The sequence below is a fragment of the Bicyclus anynana genome, chromosome 16 (assembly GCF_947172395.1).
Source record: "Bicyclus anynana chromosome 16, ilBicAnyn1.1, whole genome shotgun sequence".
Classification (NCBI taxonomy): domain Eukaryota; kingdom Metazoa; phylum Arthropoda; class Insecta; order Lepidoptera; family Nymphalidae; genus Bicyclus; species Bicyclus anynana.
The window spans coordinates 13856814-13877468 of NC_069098.1; the positions used below are offsets into that span (position 1 = coordinate 13856814).

Consider the following 20655-nt stretch of genomic DNA (forward strand, 5'->3'; position numbering starts at 1 on the left):
TATAATGTTCAGGTAATGTGGCAGGAAAATGCGGCTTATATTTTTATGTATGTATTGTTGGTATAAAAACAACTACATACATAAAAATCATCATCATTATCATTATCAGCCCATGTTTGGCTCACTGCTGACCTCGAGTCTCCCATCAGAATGAGAGGGGTTAGGCCAATAGTCCGCCAAGCTGGCCCAATGCGGATTGGCAGACTTCACACACGCAGAGAATCAAGAATAGTCAATTCCTCACGATGGTTTTCCTTCACCGTTTGAGACACGTGATATTTAATTTCTTAAAATGCACATTACTGAAAAGTTGGAGGTGCATGCCCCGGACCGGATTAGAACCTACACCCTCCGGAATCAGTATATAATAGACAACTAAAACCAAAATCAAAAAACCAGTAAATCAATAATGAAATTAAAAACTTTGTAAAAATATTATTTTATTTGGCGTATTGTATTTCAATTCTATATATATATTTTAAAAATTGATTATTTAACAAAATAAGACAGTATATTTATTGCTTAGTTAATATATATTTACAAAAATATCTCAATACTATTTTAAAACGACTTTAAAATATTTAATGTTTACTTTAAATTATTGTAGTACTCAGCAAATATAACTATACTATAAATACAAATGTATGGTTAATTTTTTACAATAAATATTTTAATATTTTTACTAATAACTGCCTAAAATCAGTACTGTTATCACATTTGATTTTTTTATATCTAGACGAGCTACAACAATGAAGTTATTTTCAAATCCTAATGCATAGTTGAAACCAGTAATTTCTCCATCAATATCCGTCAAACAGATATTTCGATGTACTGAAAACTGTGCTCGAAAACATTTGAATGATGATTAGTAAAACACTTAATTATGTATAATAACTTTAAATAAGTGTTCTCCTAAATAAATGGTTCTAAATTGGTAAATTACTATAAAAATACAGCATTCTTGAAAAAACTGTGTTCCACAAAATATTATATTATGTAACAATTATGCCATCAGTCAAATCCTAAATATTAGCATATTTTGAAAATCTCTAGTTTGTACATTGTATAATATAATCTCCTCTCCTCTCTTACTCTTTTTGATTGACAAGTACTTATATATTTTTTATAATATTTAAAATAAAGCTTAATATATTTTATTACTTAATAATATGTAATATAAAGGCACTCATTCCGAAGATGTCAGATTGTCGTAACTTTTTGCCTTTAAATTGATTTTTAAATAAATATTGTATTAAATAAAATTAATATCTGTATATATTACGGTAACTAAATTAACTTATAGAAATAATGCATAAAGCTAGTGTAACCTATAGTTTTGTCTAATGCTATGCGGCGTCCTGCTCTCGCGTGTACTTGACTGTGCCGTCTCGCTCCATCTTCACTATCGAGCTCCAGATGAGGATGACCAGGTACACTTGTACCACTGGAAACGAAAATAAAATATTTCGAATTACATAACACCTTAGATCATTAAAAAGAAAGGACCTGCCTTGTAAACCGTTACCCCGTCAAAGATCATATTTGATCTTTGACGGGGTAACGGGATCATATTTGATCAATGATCTAACGCGTTTATAAAAACTGTTGCTATAGAATCGATGTCTCATTGTTGTAATTGTTTTCGTCGTGTAAAGAGCTTTCTAAAAATGCCGGTTTGTGTAGTTGAATGGCATAACAAACGGCCAAAAACGTGTAGTTTGGTAAAAAATGGAGTAACGTTTCATTTGTAAGTATTTCTACCATAATTTTATCAAATTTGTAATAAAAACAATTTCTAAAAAGAATCGATTCTTTTGACGGAACAGCAAAAAATCGATCAAGTAATCGAACATTCTTTATATATATTCTTTTGATAGTCTAAGCGATGTGTTAGTTTGTGTAAAAATTACGCGTGTGTGTATTGCGAGTCAATTATATAGTTGTGTGTATTGTATGGACACAGAATATACTTAATGATGTTAAATGTTTTCTATGTTCAAGTTTACCTCGTCCCCCTCAAAAAACGACAGACTTTTTTGTTGTTGAATTTGGGTGCGAAACAGGTCCATTCTTTTTAATGGTCTAAGCATAACACTAATAGACGTCCACGATTTCATCCGCGTGGAATTCGGTATTTCACCCGAATTAAAATCCCGCGGGAACCATGGATTATTCCGGAATGTAAAGTAGCCTATGTGTTAATCCAGAATTAAACCTATTTTCATTCCAAATTTCAGCTAAATCGCTTCAGTAGCCGCAGAGCAAAAGAGGAACAAATATACATTACAAACATTGATTTTGGTTTTATCCATATTCATCATTAAAGCCACTAGTCTGGAGGAATGGCTAAGATTGGTCAGCATTGATTTGGGATGAAAAGAAGCTAATGTGTTAATCCAGAGTAAAATCTATTTGCTTTCCAAATTTCAGCCAAATCACAAAAAAATCATTCAAACCTGATGGCCATAACTGGAAGTAACGTACTAGTTAAGTCGCAACTGCCGCCATGTTGCAAAACACTTTCATCCATTAAACAGATGGGTAAAGTTCGTTTCTAATACGGATCTTAGACAATTAGAAACCTCCACCCATGAAAATTATATCAAAATTAGGATGTTAAAAATATGCTGCGAGTAGATTGCCTCAAAAACTCTTTACCAAACTATCATTTTAATAATAGTTAATAATGGTTAAATAATGGTTGGCCAGGTTAGGCAATCTCCTCGTATTATATTTTTAACGTACGTATAACGTAAAAAAAATTAATAATAAAAATACGACCGACTTCAAAAACATAAAACGTATACTGACTAAGACTAAACTAAAAAGCGAAAAATAACATCATATCCTTAACCTTTATAAGATGTACTGATAATATGATGAACCTACCTATTGATCAGCAGGTAAACATATTATATCTGCTGATCAGTTTCAAGGCGATGAAGGTCGTTTCTAAGATTCTTGTCTAACGGTAAGAGCGGTCGAACTCATCACCAAGGTGGTGGTTCGATCCCCGCCCAGTTGGTCTATTGTCGTACCCACTCCTAGCACAGTCTTCGCGACTAGTTGGAGGGGAATGGGAATATTGGTCATATTAAAAAAATATGGCAAATATTCTTTTTAAATAATAAAAAAAGAAAACTTCGCAGCATGCAGGGGCAGAACTTACTCAGTTGGAAAAGTACGAGGAACAGTTCGCTAGCCGTCTCCCTGGTGAGGAAGGCGACGCTGTACACGAAGCCGATGATGGAGAACACGATCTCGAAGTACAGGTATACCTTCATGAGAAGTACGCGTTTCTGGAATTTGATAAGAAAAAACATTTTAAACAAAGTCTGGAATAAAATTTTCGACAGACTAATTACTCGTATAGTTTCCAAGTGGAATATAGCTTACTAGCAGGAGTTCGCGACTTCTTCCGCGTGGAATTTAGTATTTCACAAATCCCTCTGAAACCATGAATAGGTATATGGTAGCCTATGTGTTAATCCAGGCTATAATATATCTCAATACCAAATTTCAGCTAATTCGGTTAAGTAGTCGAGGCGTGAGTAACAAACATTCATATCATCAAAATCATCATTTTCGTCCTATGTATTAATCCAGAGTAAAATCTATTTCCATTCCAAATTTCAGCTAAATCGCTTCAGTAGTAGCAGCGATAAAGAGTAACAAACATCCAAACATACATTCAAACATCCATACAAACTTTTGCGCATGAAATAATATTAGTATGTAGCTTCCCAACAGTGAAAAATTTTTTCAAATCGGTTCAGTAGTTTCGGACCCTATTCATTTGTCTGTTTTTATGTAAACAAACATACAAACAGACAATCAAGTCTTTCCTCTTTATAATATTAGTATAGAAATGTCTGGCTATCGCTCGCTTTATGAGTTAATATTTGTTTTGTGCACCGATTATAATGTAGATGTCATGGACAATTTATTCGGACGAATCTGTAGGAGTCTAAACCTTCATTAGGCACATCGCTTCACTGGGTCCAAGAAGCAAACAAAAAATATGTAGATTCAGATTAACATTTTTAATGAAGTCAGGTAAACACTTGATAAGAAACTTTCTTCTCTCGGTGGTTTCCATTCATTATTTTTCGTGACTAATGAACCGGAAAATGAGCAGATCGACAAACTAGGCTTCACTTTGATCTACTTAACGTGCGAAGTCTTTTATTTTTTCAGGTCAATACGTTTTAATTTAAATATTTTTTTCAACAACTCATCAAATCGGTTTTGCTGGTTGCAAAAAGGTTTAGAGTCTAATTATTTAGAAACATACTATTCCGTTTAAAGTTTACATTAGCACGTTTCTTAAATGATTAGTGTCAGCAAAGAGGTTTGGAAATTACGTGTTAGATCACCTATTTCGATGGATGACCTAAGTAAAGACTGTGGTAACTGTCCTGGTGTGATTTTATTAGGTACTAGTAGAACTTTCGCGGTTTCATCCGCGTAGTTATCAATTCCTTAGGTATATGCGAATAAAATATAACCTATATTACTAACTGATAATGTAGCTTTCTATTGGTAATTATTTTTTTTAAATCGGTCAAGTACTTCTTGAGTTTTAGTTCACGTATTAGATGTACTGACACCACCACGACCAGTGGCATTCACAAGGGTTGTAACTTAAGCTCAACGCCGGCCCGAAGTAAATTTTAAAATGGAGCGAGATCCAATTATAGCGCCTCTCCTGTTTGTTCCTAATGATATGTAGATACCAGAGTAAAGATTGTGCCTATACCAAATTATGAGTGTAAAGTAAGAATGGAACGCGAAGATCTCAACCATACTCTGGGGTGACCAATTGAATATCAGGCGCAGTACCGTCTACGGTTGAGAAGGATTATCATTTAGGCGCTCTCTAAGATATGGCGCCTGGAGCGACTGCTTCGTTCGCCGTATGGACAGGCCGGCCCTGCTAGGGCATGCACTGTACGTGCAAATTGTACAAAATGAGGTGCAGGTACTCCCACAGGTCTGTCAGCGTAGCGCTTGTATCAGATTATGATCCACCACGTCAAGGACGGAGAAGTGATACTCACCAAATGCAAAGCCACAATGAAGACGACGGTCATGCAGACCTCCAGCACGAGCGCGGTGGTGTCGGCGATGAGGCGCGGGTACTCCGACACGTCCGTCAGCTGCGTGTCCGCGTGGCGCATGTGATGTACATGCATCACCACGTCAAGGACGGAGAAGTGACACTCACCAAATGCAAAGCCACAATGAAGACGACGGTCATGCAGACCTCCAGCACGAGCGCGGTGGTGTCGGCGATGAGGCGCGGGTACTCCAACACGTCTGTCAGCTGCGTGTCCGCGTGGCGCATGTGATGTACATGCATCACCACGTCAAGGACGGAGAAGTGACACTCACCAAATGCAAAGCCACAATGAAGACGACGGTCATGCAGACCTCCAGCACGAGCGCGGTGGTGTCGGCGATGAGGCGCGGGTACTCCGACACGTCCGTCAGCTGCGTGTCCGCGTGGCGCATGTGATGTACATGCATCACCACGTCAAGGACGGAGAAGTGACACTCACCAAATGCAAAGCCACAATGAAGACGACGGTCATGCAGACCTCCAGCACGAGCGCGGTGGTGTCGGCGATGAGGCGCGGGTACTCCGACACGTCCGTCAGCTGCGTGTCCGCGTGGCGCATGTGATGTACATGCATCACCACGTCAAGGACGGAGAAGTGACACTCACCAAATGCAAAGCCACAATGAAGACGACGGTCATGCAGACCTCCAGCACGAGCGCGGTGGTGTCGGCGATGAGGCGCGGGTACTCCGACACGTCCGTCAGCTGCGTGTCCGCGTGGCGCATGTGATGTACATGCATCACCACGTCAAGGACGGAGAAGTGACACTCACCTTATGCAAAGCCACAATGAAGACGACGGTCATGCAGACCTCCAGCACGAGCGCGGTGGTGTCGGCGATGAGGCGCGGGTACTCCGACACGTCCGTCAGCTGCGTGTCCGCGTGGCGCATGTAGGAGATGTACATCGACAGGAGACATGTCACCACCACTGTTAGCACCTGGAATTGAAGATATAACTCTTTATACTTCTATACTGACACTAGACGAAGGGTGCAGGTGAATTACGTAATTAGGGCAGTGGGCCTATTATGTATCTCGCTGTATAATTAGCCTTGTAGGAGAGGGCATATGGAGCTTAAATCCACCACGCTGCTCCAATGTGGTTTGGATTACCACCATCAGATATTAATGATAATGAGTTAGTAGGTAATTTTCGTGTAGGTATATCTACCAACAAGACGCGTTTTTACCCGCTTGGTTCCCGTTACCGTAGGAATACGGGAATAATATATAGCCTATAGCCTTCCTTGATAAATGGGTTATCTAACACTAAAAGAATTTTTCAAATCGGACCTCATTCCTGAGATTACAGCATTCAACCAAACAAACAAACAAACTCTTCAGCTATAATATTAGTATTAGGTCTGATAAACGAGCTGTTCGTAGGAAATACCGTCATGCTGCCTAATTGGTTGACCCTTCGATCAACGAGGCAGAGTTGAATATAGATTCAATCAGACGAAAATCTTCGGAGTTCCAGGACTGAACTCTTCAGACAATATGGGTTTTTATGAAAGTTGCATCAAAAATAAAGACATTTCAATACAGCGTTGCAGGTTTCACTGAGGAAATCATAATTACAGTACAAGGTCGGTGAGCAAACAAAATATGAGATGCTCGGATGATTCGCGGTCAAATGCGCTGTGTTCTAAACTGAACCGGTTTGTTATATAATTGTTAAAATAGATGTAGTACGTATTACCTTGATGACTTTACCCACGCAGATGCGTTGTTTATTATTATCATTAAAATAAGATTTTATTACTATATTACTATAATGAATAAGATCGAGCGAGCTATTCACTCTCTATATCTCTGCGTACGTGATCGATCGAATCAGAAAAACCAAAGTTACCGACGTAGCTCTTCGAGTCGTATCGTTGCAATGAGGCGCCTCAAAACCGTGTTGTTTGGAAGACCATAAGAGAGGCCTATTTTCAGCAGTGAAGTGTCTTTATTTCTAGCCACTAACTATCCAATAAACTATTATGCCTGCAGTGCTAACGGCTTGACATCCGATAATCATAATCGTCTTGGACGCGATCTGCATGATGTCAAGCACAGCGCGACCAACACACGATCAGTTTTATCAAATGTCAAGTCGTTAGCGTTGCAAGCATGTGAGCTTACTTGATCATCAGTGACTGACTTAATAAGAGTTTAGAAATCTTAGTGTCTTGTTTTGTACCCTGACTGAAAGACCGTGTATCTTCATATTTATGTGTATTGTTATGTATATGTGTAAGTGTATATCATTATTTATTTCATAGCCTACATTAAGCCTTTTATTCTCAGCTAGCTCATTTTAAGTTCATAATTTAAAATAGGTGTACCCTACACCTATTGTTCGTATTATCTATATTAATAGCATTTGATTTTGCACTTTTTATAAGCAAACTAATTACATATAATGTAATTAACTAGATAGACGTAAACTTAAATAGGTATTTGCTGAATGTGTCATGAGCAAATACCTACTATCTAATTGATGTAAGCATATTATACTGCCTCATTGTTATTTATAGGAATCTTTACAATTATAGTGACAATTGCATGTGGGTTAATGACTCAAGCGAAAAACAAGGTGAATATAAGGCATTAACTTTTTCTATTATGTACCTATTCTGTGACATTAACCAGTTCAATAACAAAGAGTGACTGTCTGGCAAGTTTGTTGATGACACTCCCATGATATGCGGGCGACGGGGGGAAAGACTGCGCGGGTGTGAAATCGTGCGCGCGGGGAAGTGTGGTGCATCAGTCGTGGGTTTTTCATTCATCGTTACACGCTCCCCGGCCCGGGTGGACCATTGGAAAGTTACGAACGAACTAGCCAAGCTATAACAGTGCCTTCACACCAATGTAGGAGTTTTTTGAACTACCTCCCTGGCGTTGTACGTTGGCTTACTACCGTAAGGTCCTGGGTTCGATTTAGAAAATATTTGCGGCCTGCTTTGACTGCCTTTATGTTGTTGTAGAAACATCCAGGCCAGTGTTGCTAGCATGCGATCAAGTGAAGAAATAGACCAATCGTCCAATGGCGGCGGAGTTTTTCCATCTCTTTCATCCCAATGAAAGAAAAAGAAAAAATAGTTAATGGCGATTTATCTTTCGGTATGATAATTCACGTGTCTCAAACGGTGAAGGAAAAACATCGTGAGGAGACATGCATACCTGAGTATTTTCTTAATTCTCTGGATGTGTGTTAAGTCTGCCAATCCAGTTGGGACAGCGTGGTGGACTATTGGCCTAACCCCTAAGACTCGAGCTCAACGGTGAGCCGAATATGGGTTGATAATAATGATGATGTAAAATAAACAGCTAATAAGTAGGTATTTTGCCCCGCGGTTTTTAATATCTTAAAAAGGTCCCGTTATGTATGACAGGATTTTGAAAACATACGAATTCAACAGGTATTGCTAATAAATATACATTCCTACTTTCCTTTTAGAAAGTAAAACAGTAAATCAAGAATAGAATTCGCTAAGCAAACAAATGTGTGACGTCCATCAAACCCAGGACATCCTTGTTAATATAATCAAGCCACTACCATAAAAACTATTTTTGTGCTGTATGATTTTTTTAAAAAGGCTCGCTGGCTCTTTTTTTTATTCTTTACAAGTTATCCCTTGACTACAATCTCACCTGATGGTAAGTGATGATGCAATCTAAGATGGAAGCGGGCTAACTTGTTAGGAGGAGGATGAAAATCCACACCCCTTTCGGTTTCTACACATCATACCGGACGTATCGGAACGCTAAATCGCTTGGCGGTACGTCTTTGCCGGTAGGGTGGTAGCTAGCCACGGCTGAAGCCTCCCACCAGCCAGACCTGGACCAAATAAGAAAACCTCAATTGGCCCAGCCGGGCCATCGAACCCAGGACCTCCGTCTAGTAAATAACGCTATCTTTTACATTGCGTTGGTACGAAAGAGATGGAGCTGGGACAACTCCTCCGCCATTGGAGGAGATTTTGTCTATTTTCTATTCATCAGATCGAATATTAACACCACTGGGCCCTATAGTACCCGTTCTCAAAATATAAGGGAAGTCTGGCCCGTATCATCATTAGCAATCCATATATGGCTCGCTGTTGAGCACGAGTCTCCTTTTAAAACGAGAGGCTATGTCCACTATGCCGGCCCAATGCGGATCAGCAGACTTCACACACGTAGAGAATTGAAAAAATTATGGTATGCAGGTTTCCACACGATGTTTTTCCTTCACAGTTTGTGACACGTGATATTTAATTTCTTAAAATGCACATAACTGATAAGTTAGATTCGGATTCGAACCTACGCCCTCTAGGGATATCACGGCTCTCATACACCCGTGTCTATGAATTATCATTATTATCAGCCTAACTAAATGACCCATATAATTTAGTTAGGCTGATAACAATGATGATTTACCTGACGTTATGAAAGTGCTTGTAAACTAAGCCTAATTGAAATAATTAATTATTGACTATTGATGATGAGGCCTTTTATTGTTTAGCAATTATCTGAGAACTTTTCATATACCTCATCATATCAGCCGATGGACGTCCAACTGCAGGACATAGGGCTTTTGTAGGTACTACCAAACATCACGATTCTGAGCCACCTGCATCCAGCGAATACCCGCGACTCGCTTGATGTCTCATTTGTGATTGATGTTGATATAAGTAACATATTGCAATTAAATAATACTTACTAAATTGACGTAAGCGAAGGCGATGAGGCCCTTTCTCAAGGGCAAGCAGAAGCAGCATCTTGTTAGTATGGGGATCTCGACGTGACTGCATATTTTATCTCTGAAAAATATTAAAACGAAATTGTTGCAACTTTTTGTATGATTCTATTTGTATCAATGCTAGACGGTTGGTGAATGACTAGATGAAGTAAGAATTCAGAACTCTTTTTGGAAAAAAAAAATTATTTTACTATAATTTACATCTTATTTTTGTATAGTAGATATTACGGTTTTTCTTTGGTTGAAAAATATAGGACCCAAGACTTGGTCGCTGACTAAGGGCCTTATTAGAAGGCTGAAAGTCACTCAGCGGGCGATGGAGCGAGCTATACTTGGAATTTCTTTGCGTGATCGAATCAGGAATGAGAAGATCCGCAAACGAACCAAGTCACTGACATAGCTCAGCGAGTCGCGAAGCTGAAGTGGCAATGGGCAGGCCACATAGTTCGAAGAGCCGATGGATGCTGGGGTCCCAACCCCGCAACGGAAAGCGCAGTGTTGGTCGACCTTCACTAGGTGGACCGAGGGTATCAAGCGGGTTGCAGGGAGCCGCTGGATGCTGGCGGCTCGAGATCGTTGTGCTTGGAGGTCCATGCAAGAGGCCTATATCTAGCAGTGGACGTCTATCGGCTGATAAGGTAAGGGTAAGAAAAAATATAGTGAATAAGTAAAATAACCTATAGTTAACTCAGCTCTACCATAGAGTCTAACGAACGAACTATACGTCCAAAAATCGATACATCCAGTGGTTTAATGTTATTTTTGTATCTTATCAACGTGAATATTTAAGTCACGAGAGGTCACGGTTACTCCCTCCCGAATGGCCCTCTAAGCCGAGGTCCGAGTCTCATAGGAGACGCCCTTAGAGAGTCGGTCCGTCCTCTGTCTTTATTTCAGCCTTCGGGTCTCATCAGGCGATGCTTCTGTGCTCGCCCAAACCCCCCGGTGACGCCGTAGTGGTCCCACATGGAGCCATCGGCACTTACTCACCACAAAAAAAAACATTAGCGTATAAATCATTAAGCTTGATTTGAGACAAGCGCTACCTAGCTCTTGGAAGCAAAAATTTAATAAGATTTCTTCTCGTTTGAAAATTACCTTTCTTATTTATATTGATGATGCATTAACCCATATTCGGCTCACTGCTGAGCTCGAGTCTCCTCTCAGAGTGAGAGGGGTTAGGCCAATAGTCCACCATGCTGGCCCAATAGGTACGGATTGGCAGACTTCACACACGCAGAGAATTCAGAAAATTCTCTAGTATGCAGGTTTCCTCGCGATGTTTTCCTTCACCGTTTGAGACACGTGATATTTAATTTCTTAAAATGCACACAACTGAAAAGTTGAAGGTGCATGCCCCGGACCGGATTCGAACCCACACCCTCCGGAAACGGAGGCAGAGGTCATATAAACTGGGCTATCACGGCTCTTATTTATATACCCCTAACTAGTTACTAAGTCAGCGAGTGTTTACTTTGTACCACTAATTTTAGATAATAAGGTATATTTGTACAGTTCATGGAAATTAATGATAAATAACGATCACATTAGTCGAGCCATTGTTCCCGGGCACATAATGAGCGCACACAGACGTTCGTGATAACGAGTGAATGATGATTTGTTCTAGAACGTAGACAGCACGAGACATTCCAAGTACGACAGTACAGACGTACAGTGTATATGAACTATGAATAATTGTTTAAGTATAAATGAACTAAACATTTCGTAGAAGCAGACTGACCGGAAGGCGGTTATTAGTTTCTCGACAATGATCATTTTATACTATAGATATGTTACGTGACAACAAAATCACCGCAATAGTGATCCTAATATAACTACTCCACTGAGCGCACACATGCACAATTTTGTGTTAACTTACATTATATATCTATGTATATACTTATAGTTTTTACACTTCCTGAATACACAACTTGATATTTTAGACACTATTGGTGGTTAAATAACTTTTGTTGTTTAATATGCGACTAAATGAAATTAAGACAATTATGCACATTTGTCCGCCTCAGTTTTGTTGCCACTAGGGCAACTAGGGCTAGGATAGGGCTAGGGCCCTATCTCTAGTGTAAAATATCATTGTTTCTCGATTATAATTCGCCTATTTGATCTAAACACAATATCTAACCTTACAAGGTATTATTAGAACACTAGTATCTTGCATCGAGAAAAAAAATGGACATTTACCGACATTAATTCACAAGGATAATTGGCAATGGATATGACCTCTGAAAAAAAATATATCTAATTTTGGAAATGCATGTTAATTTTACGATTTAAGAGTAGATAAATACTGTTCAATAAACAATAGTAACTTTCCATAATATACATAAATAAATAATAGTGATATCGTTATCGGAAGGAAGGACGCATCCTCTGTTCTTTGTATCTTGTAATGGCGGCCAGTGACGATAAGCGGGGATGTTTTATTGAACCGGTATTGTTTTCGTATCTAATCTTTTTGGTAGTCTTCGACAGTTCAGTAAAATGATTATTGGTAATGAACCTTCGACATAGACGAAATTGCAGACTTACAGTGGAATTCATAGATGTTGTGGGGGTGCCACCAGGGAATCGTTTTTCCGCCGAGTTTCGAATGTACACTCTATGTGTATGAGAATTCGACACTCAGCGGATGAATGGTCCACTGGGGGTCACCCTGCAACGTCTATGAATGCCACTGTTAGCAACAACGTCGCAATGTTGCTTATCTGTCGGTTTTTCATTGGTTTTTGATTGTGAAAGTGCCGTAGGCTCCTTAATGGGACCTCCGCGGCGTGACCAGGGGTGTTTGGGCGAGCACAGAAACATCGCCTGATGGGGCCCGAAGGCAAAAAGATGTGGGCAGAACAACTCTATAAGGGCGTCTCCTGGGAGACTAGGCTTAGAGGGCTATTCTAGTAGGGGTATTTTGTCCGGGCGCCCCCGATATCCTTCCTGGTGACATCAGATATCAGGGACCGCGATTGTAGTGTAATTGTGCGTGGTTCCTGGTAGCAGAGCATGGGACGCTCCTTGCAGTTACGCCACTGTCTACCAGTAGAGAAGAATGGAATTTTGATAAAGAAAAGCAGTACCAAAGAAAATTAAATTCATAACACACCACAACTCCTCCAAACTCCTGTTCCTCATACATAAATACATACATAATTATAAAAAAATATATATTCACTACAACAATGAATATAAATGTATGGGTATTTAAAGGTAACCCGGCAGTAATCGGCTTGTATAGCCTCTTCGCCGCTGCTGTCTACATTATTTATTAACACACACATAGATCTAAGATAATAAGCATCTCATCAACCTCATCGCCTTCCCGGTAACTGCATACTCAACTCACAATTGTCATTGGCAACAATTATCCAATAGCTACCGTAATAGAAGCGTAACCGCAATTCAAAACTGACATAACTACCGATCAAGGGATAGTACACACTTATACGTTACTAGCTGACGCCGCGCGGTTTTACCCGCGTGGTTCCCGTTCCATCAAACAAACAAACAAACTCTTAAGCTTTATAATATTATATACGTTATAGTCCTCACTCAATGAAGTGTGATATTTCGTTACGTTACTTTTTTCATGATTTTTAATAATTATCCCTACCTTTTTACTTCGTCAACTATAAGCGATGATAATAAAAAGTAATTTAGTTTCTTTCATCATCACCGATGGTAGTTTTTTATTAAAGAAAAATAAGTAGTAATCCTACTAAAATTATAAACGCGAAAGTTTGTATGAATGAAAATGATGAAAATTTGTTTCGATGTATTTTTGGATGTTTTGGATCTTTAACGCCGGAACTACTGAACTGATTTGGCTGAAATTTAAGACGAAGATAGATAATAACCGGGATTTACACATAGGCTACCTTTTGGCTAAATTTGCGAAAAACTAAATTCCACGCGGACGAAGTCGCGAGCTTCCGCTTTTTTTTTTAATAAAAACAACATTTATTATGAAAAATGGCTATGCTTTAGTCAAGTTAGCCTTTAATCTATAATATGTAACATGAATTTTCTAGAAAACGCTGTTGGTTTATTAAGTCCAGAGTAAGGAAATCAATCATGTCCAGTTTTCCTACAAATGATGACGTCACAAGATTGATTTTGTTGATAAAAATATATCTTCTCTTTGATTCAAATACTAAGAGAATCTAAAGAACAAGTTATAGGTGTAATTATTTCGGACACGTTTGGATGGAAATATATTCGCAGCATGTGAAGTGTGAAGAGACCCCCATTCCTATCATGTATAAGCTTCATTATTCAAAATGTTATTGTAGAGGTCGTTACAACGGAAGTTACAAGTTATATTATGGAAAACAAGAAATACTATATACAGTATTCTGCGTATAAAATTAATAAATAAAAGAGATCATTCACGCGCCATACATTTCTGGGCTCTTTTTTCAAAGTGCCGGCCAACAAAAAAAAAATAGCACCACTCGTTAGAATTAGCCATTTGGAACAATAGCTAATATGCCATTAAAGTTGTAGGAGGGCTCTGAACCAAGTTATACAGGTTCGACGATTTGTTATTTCATACATTTTGTCGATTTTCAAAAGTGCCCGCCAAGAAAAAAAACTGATACGTATCGTTGGAACTGCCCATTTGGAGCAATAGTTAGTATGGCACAAAGATTGTATTTCTAGTTTTTTTTTCTTAGCGGGCACTTTTAAAAGTTGACAAAATGTATGGAAATAACGAATCATCGAACCTGTATAATTTGGTTCAGAGCCACCTGACAACTTTTATGCCATATTAGCTATTACTTCAAATGATTAGTTCTAACGATTCGTGCCATTTTTTTTCGTTGGCTGGCACTTTCAAAAAGGGCCCAAAATGAATGGTCTCCTTTACACTGTATTTAACGGTATTCGATAACCATATAATAAAAGAAAAGAAAAACTGTGGAAAACCCACATCTTATATATTTACCTATATAGTTTGTGTTTATGTTACCAATTTACTCCGAACGGAAATTAATTTCCTATAATTTCTTACGTGTACAAGATTCAAAGATATATTTATCAGGGGCGATGGTTCCTAACAACCCGATTCCTATCGGGTTACCTTTGAAATATCTGTTTACGTAAAATACGTTTTACGGCATACATAGTTGAACGTAGGCACTCAGTCAAAAACACATTCATACTAAAAAACCATTTGAACTGAACGGGTTACCTACGAGAAAATTTAAGTCTTCGCCACTGATATTTATGTAATACCCAATAGTGTATGTAGGTTGTGTTATATAACGGTATATAACTGTCGGCTGCCGGGATTGCAGCGATGCTGGATTATGTACTTGCCTATCCGATTGATAATATTATGATTCTAAGGGCCGGTGCATATCTTACGTGGTTCAGTGTAGAGCAGGTGTTAATATAATAATAATAATAATAATAGCCTTTTTTAGCCTTAGCCACTTCAGTTCAATTTTCATTAAACATCTAACCTAAAAATCTCTAGACTAAGAAAGAATCTTACAAACTAAACAAAAGCCTATATAGCCTCGTTTTTGCGATTAATAACTCAAATAAATAATTAAAAAAATCAGATGTCTGTAAAGTCGGTTTACTGACGATAGTTAATGTGACAACGCCATAAGAAATTACTGATGGAATGGTTGCATTTTTCAAAAGAAAATGTTCGTTTTTCTAAAATACTGTTTAATAATCTTCATAGACCAGCAGTGGCGTGCACTTCATACATGTATTGTATTGAAGTACTGCATACCCTAAGAGTTGTTTTCTTAATAAAAAAATAAAGATTTTTTCAGTTTGCTTAATTTTCTTACTAGTGCATACCCTGATCGACAGCCTTATCCAAGCCACTGTAGACCAGAATATTATTTTTTATTTCTTTCTTTATTTATTTCTTTATTTCTTGTAAAAAAAAGTTGGCATCCCTAGAGCGAGCGAGTGTGCAGCCGGCTCTATCGAATTATAAGACGTCACGTCAAAAAGTACGTTTGTGTGTCTGCGACTATGAAAAATATTACGTAATAACAAGTAGGATTTGGATAGGATTTTGGTATTTAAAACTTACTTCAGAGGTTTGAGCGCAATCGTTGTTCCTTGAAAAAAATTATATACGCCAATCTCACTTCTAGCTGTAACAATTTTAAACTATGACATTATAGTCTGTCACAATCGTGGATGTTACACGTTTTCACATCATTTCATTTAGTAGACAATAGTTGAGGTGCACGTGTAATTTTGTTGTTACCATGGGATTGTAACAGAATTACATACCTACTCGTACGTATAAAATGTCATTATGTTTTGTTACAAAATGATATGTCATTATTATTCGAATATCTACTAGAGTCTAGAGTACACGTGTAGAGTTCAAGTGTTGTATGGTATGGATTAAAACTTATACGTTTTAAGAGTGTGCAATATGTAATTTGGTGGTTATAAATGATTCTGGATCTCAGATTCTGGAAAAGTTAGGAGCCTGATATTTGGGTAAATGATATTTCAAAGTGTTAGCTTCGTTATGACTATACAAAATACACAATTTGTAAAACTTATCTCGATTTTTTTGAAAAATACATGTTTTGCTCACATTTTGCTTTCAATCTCAGGAAAAGCAAACTTATTTTCTTAATTTTTTGTTTTTAACCGACTTCAAAAAGGAGGAGGTTCTCAATTCGGTCGGTATTTTTTTTTTTTTTTTTTTTTTTTTTTTTTATGTATGTACACCGATTACTCAAAGACGCCAAGACCGATTTCAAAAATTCTTTTTTTGTTTGAAACGGTATAGTCCCCATTTGGTCCCATTGCCATCATGTCAAGATCTGATGATGGAATCCTGGAGAAATTGAGGGGAACTTTCGAAAGTTGTATTGGTGTCTAGTGTGTTCGTATACTTTTCCATTTAGTACTTTTAAGCACTACAATTTTATGAAGGTTTAAAATCGATCTGATGATGGAGCCATAAAACAGACGAGGGAACTCCTCGGCGATTTACAGCAGTTACCTTGTGTTTGGGCTTGATTAATTTGTATTAATGAGAACTTTCCACATAGATAGGTTGTGACTGTCATTTAGGGGTTTGGTGATGAAGACCAAGGACAATTAAGGGAACTCCTTAACAGTTTACAGTAACTACCTTATGTTTGGCCTTGATTAATTCGTATTGCTGAGAACTTTCTACCTAGATGAGTTGTGTCTGTTACTCGGGGTCTGATGATGCAGACCAAGGTCAATTAAGGGAACCCCTTAACGGTTTACGGTAGCTACCTTGTGCTTGGGCTTGATTAATTTGTATTGCTGAGAATTTTGTACCAAGATGGGTTGTGACTGTCATTAGGGGTCTGATGTATTCGTTTGAGATGAAATTTTACACTAAAAATGGAAAAATAATAAAAATTTTAATAAAAAAAATACAACCGACTTCAAAACCTAAAAACGTATCCACTAAACTAAAAAGTGAAAAATAACAACATAATATGTTCTACCTGCTGATCAGTATGAAGGCGGTGCTTAGCCGGTGTTGTCTTAATTTAAGCCATTTCTGACAGAACCACATGAAACAACACTGTCTGCAAAATCTAAATCTATAAGATATTCTCACATGGCTTGAATTAATACATACTTATTAACTACTAATTACCGGCTTAGCACCGCCTTCATACTGATCAGCAGGTAGAACATATTATGTTGTTATTTTTCACTTTTTAGTTTAGTGGATACGTTTTTAGGTTTTGAAGTCGGTTGTATTTTTTTTATTAAAATTTTTTGTATAGTAAATTAGGTATATATCTTGAACATGGCCATTTTGTTTTTCGTTATGTTGTTTAATTTATTTGCAATTAGGTAAAAATGGTTTTGGCACTCACCTCATAAAATTTGCATCGCGCGTCAATCGCTCCGTGTTTTTCACTCACGTGAAAGTCATAATTCGGCGTCTCGTTCGCGCTTCGAATTTTTAACGTCCGGTAAAAAAAACTCTCGTGCGAATGAGGGCTAAATCTAATCTATTCAATTAGCTATTTAATTATGCAACGACCATCATATATCCATAGAAGGAATAAATCTTGAACAACATTTAGACGATAGCCTAGACATAGGTCATATGACCTAAGACTTGTTTTTAAAAATAAACTAATCGGTACAACGTTTCTACTTAATAAACATAATCGTTAATCATTTAATATGACTTTACATAACACACACACTTGTAGGCTTAACTATTCCCCGACATAATATGAAAACAATATATTTCTAAGAACATAGTAGTCTTTGTCAGGTCCATGAAGTGTTGATTTTAGTGGTTACTAAAAAAACATGAACATAAAGTCTTGTAATTAATAGATCATTGGCTTAACGCCTCCTTCAAAGTGATCAATAGGTAGAAAATATTATAATGTTATTTTTACCTGACTGCAAAAAATGCTTAAGTCTTAATGATTGCTGACCTCCGATAGGAGATGGCACTATCAGAAGAAGAAGCAAGAAATACACGGTTATGGTTTTTGCGCGTATCTTGTATGTATGTATGTATGTAAGTATGTATGTATGTATGTATGTATGTAAGTATGTATGTATGTAATATTCTATATTACCTCATATCTTCCAAACCCCTGAACGGATTTACGTAATTAAGATATCGTTAGATTTGTCTTGTTCTGAGTGTTCTTAGATAGGTGAGACACGACGACACGACGACTGTGAGACGTTAAAGGAGTCAGACTTTTTATTTTTTTTAATTACTTGTTTGTTACCTACCATTTTAGTTTCGTGGGTATGTTTCGTTTTTAAGTCGGTAGTATTTTTTTTTAAATAATTATTTAAATTTGACTTGATCTTGAAAATCAACTTGTAAATCATCTCACTTTACATTATTCATTACTTTTCATCATAATTATAGCGTTTGGCGACTTCCGTATTGTTTTTGTTAGAAATAATTAAAAAATAAAAGTTAAGTCAGCTATTGACGGTCAATTATTCTCACGTTTCTGCAGCGCAAACGGCAGCTAAGACGTTTCATAAATCATCATGCAACCAATACACGATCAGTTATAGTCGTGGGTGCTGCAGAAACGTGAGAATAATTGATCGTCAATGTGCGTGCATTACAAACAATTAGAGATTAATTGTCATGTCATATAATACTTATAATATACACACGTTAGTGTAACGTGAGCTGTTTCAAATGTAAATCGTAATTATTGTGCAAAGAATAGGTTTTACACAATTCACTCGGGCATCAGTGTTGCTTACATACCTAGAAACGTAAGCATGTAAGTACAGGCCGTGTTTGGTTACGTAAGTACTGAGACTCAGTGGTGTGCATAAGGGTTTTGATTAGGGCGAGCTTTATACGTACAAACAGGTATGATGACAGATTTTTAAATTGTACATAAATTACGAATATGCTTATAGTAAAGCGAGTGAGAGCCGTGATAGCCCAATGGATATGACCCCTGCCTCCAATTTTGGAGGTCGTAGATTCAAATCTGGTCCGGGGCATGCACCTCCAACTTTTCAGTTCTGTGCATTTTAAGTAATTAAATATCTCGTGTCTCAAACGGTGAAGGAAAATCATAGTGAGGAAACCTGCATATCTGAGAATTTTCTTAATTCTCTACGTAATATGTGAAGTCTACCAATCCGTCCTGAGAGGAAACTCGCTCTCAGCATTGAGGCGAATATGGGTTGAGAATGATGAATAGTAAAGCAATATTGTAGAAGTAATAGGGTACCTGCGATCATTACTTTCGGTGCTATATGGTGACATTTATCAGCGCTGCCATGGATTGTTAAAAAACATTCCACACTAAATTAATGACGTCACATTCAATGTAAGGGAGGGAATGTAAGAATTTTCTGAAAAATACGCTGAATGATTTTTAATATACATCTTCACATCTTTATATTGCAATAAAAAATGTATTTACTTCCTATTTAGCTACTGTACTGTTAAAAATAATTTGTATATGTAATTTGTACATGTAAACATTCATCTGTATTAATATTAGTAAAGATTTAGCTTAAGGTACACATTATTAATTGTAACACTTTTGTATAATAATAAATAAATAAAAAAAAAAATAGACTAGAAAAATTTTATAATGGTAATAATGGATCTGCTAATCTCTATAGCTTAGCAACTCCGTTCGTAACACTGCCGATAGCCCGCGCGGGCCGGGGGGCGTGTAGTGATGAATGAAAAACCCACGACTGATACACCTCACTTCCCCGCACGCACGATTTCACACCCTCTCAGTCTTTCCCTTCGTCGCCCGCATATCAGGGGAATGTCATCAACGAACTTGCCAGACTATAAAAATGCTACTTCTATTCTTGTATTCTTCTATTCTATATTTTATATATTCTTCTTAAATTCTGTATCTTCTTCTAGATATATAAATGTTTGGAGAATGATATAAACGATCTAAAATAAGGCTTTAGGTACCAGTGGTAGTGTCTTTACATACAGTCACAAGTGTTTGTATACTAAACCTACTTGTAATAAATGAAGCTTAATTTGATTTGAGCATACGTGAATGAACTGTATGATAATAATTCAATAGGGTCGGGAATCGAACTATAGACTTTAGGATTCGAGTCAATATGTAATCATGGAAGTCCAAATGACTTTTTGGAAAGTCAATTGAATACGAAATGGGCCGTATTTGACTCGTTTCCAACTAACTACAATAATACAATTATTTTGTCATCAATCTAAAATCAACCCTATCATTAACATAATAAAGTTAAATTTCATTTATTAATATAATACGATACGACACAGGTAAGT

The 20655-nt window shown here is 37.4% G+C and overlaps 2 protein-coding genes across 3 annotated transcripts in view; one reads left to right on the forward strand and one right to left on the reverse strand.

Moving 5' to 3' along the window:
* Window positions 1-20655, forward strand: part of LOC112057155 (uncharacterized) — a 228179-nt gene that overhangs the window by 200268 nt on the left and 7256 nt on the right. The gene's annotated exons all lie outside the window — the stretch shown is intronic.
* LOC112054966 (uncharacterized) overlaps window positions 423-20655 on the reverse strand; it is a 42183-nt gene continuing 21950 nt past the window's right edge. The window contains exons 2-5 of one of the 2 annotated variants that reach the window (XM_052886184.1): window positions 9822-9921; window positions 5896-6063; window positions 3170-3299; window positions 423-1444 (exon numbers count right to left, since the gene is read on the reverse strand). In XM_052886184.1, coding sequence (XP_052742144.1) covers window positions 1347-1444; window positions 3170-3299; window positions 5896-6063; window positions 9822-9921 — 496 coding nt within the window. In that variant the 3' untranslated portion in view covers window positions 423-1346. Of the gene's footprint in view, window positions 1445-3169; window positions 3300-5895; window positions 6064-9821; window positions 9922-20655 lie in introns of those variants that run through there. The other variant, XR_008251568.1, reaches the window with a different exon arrangement.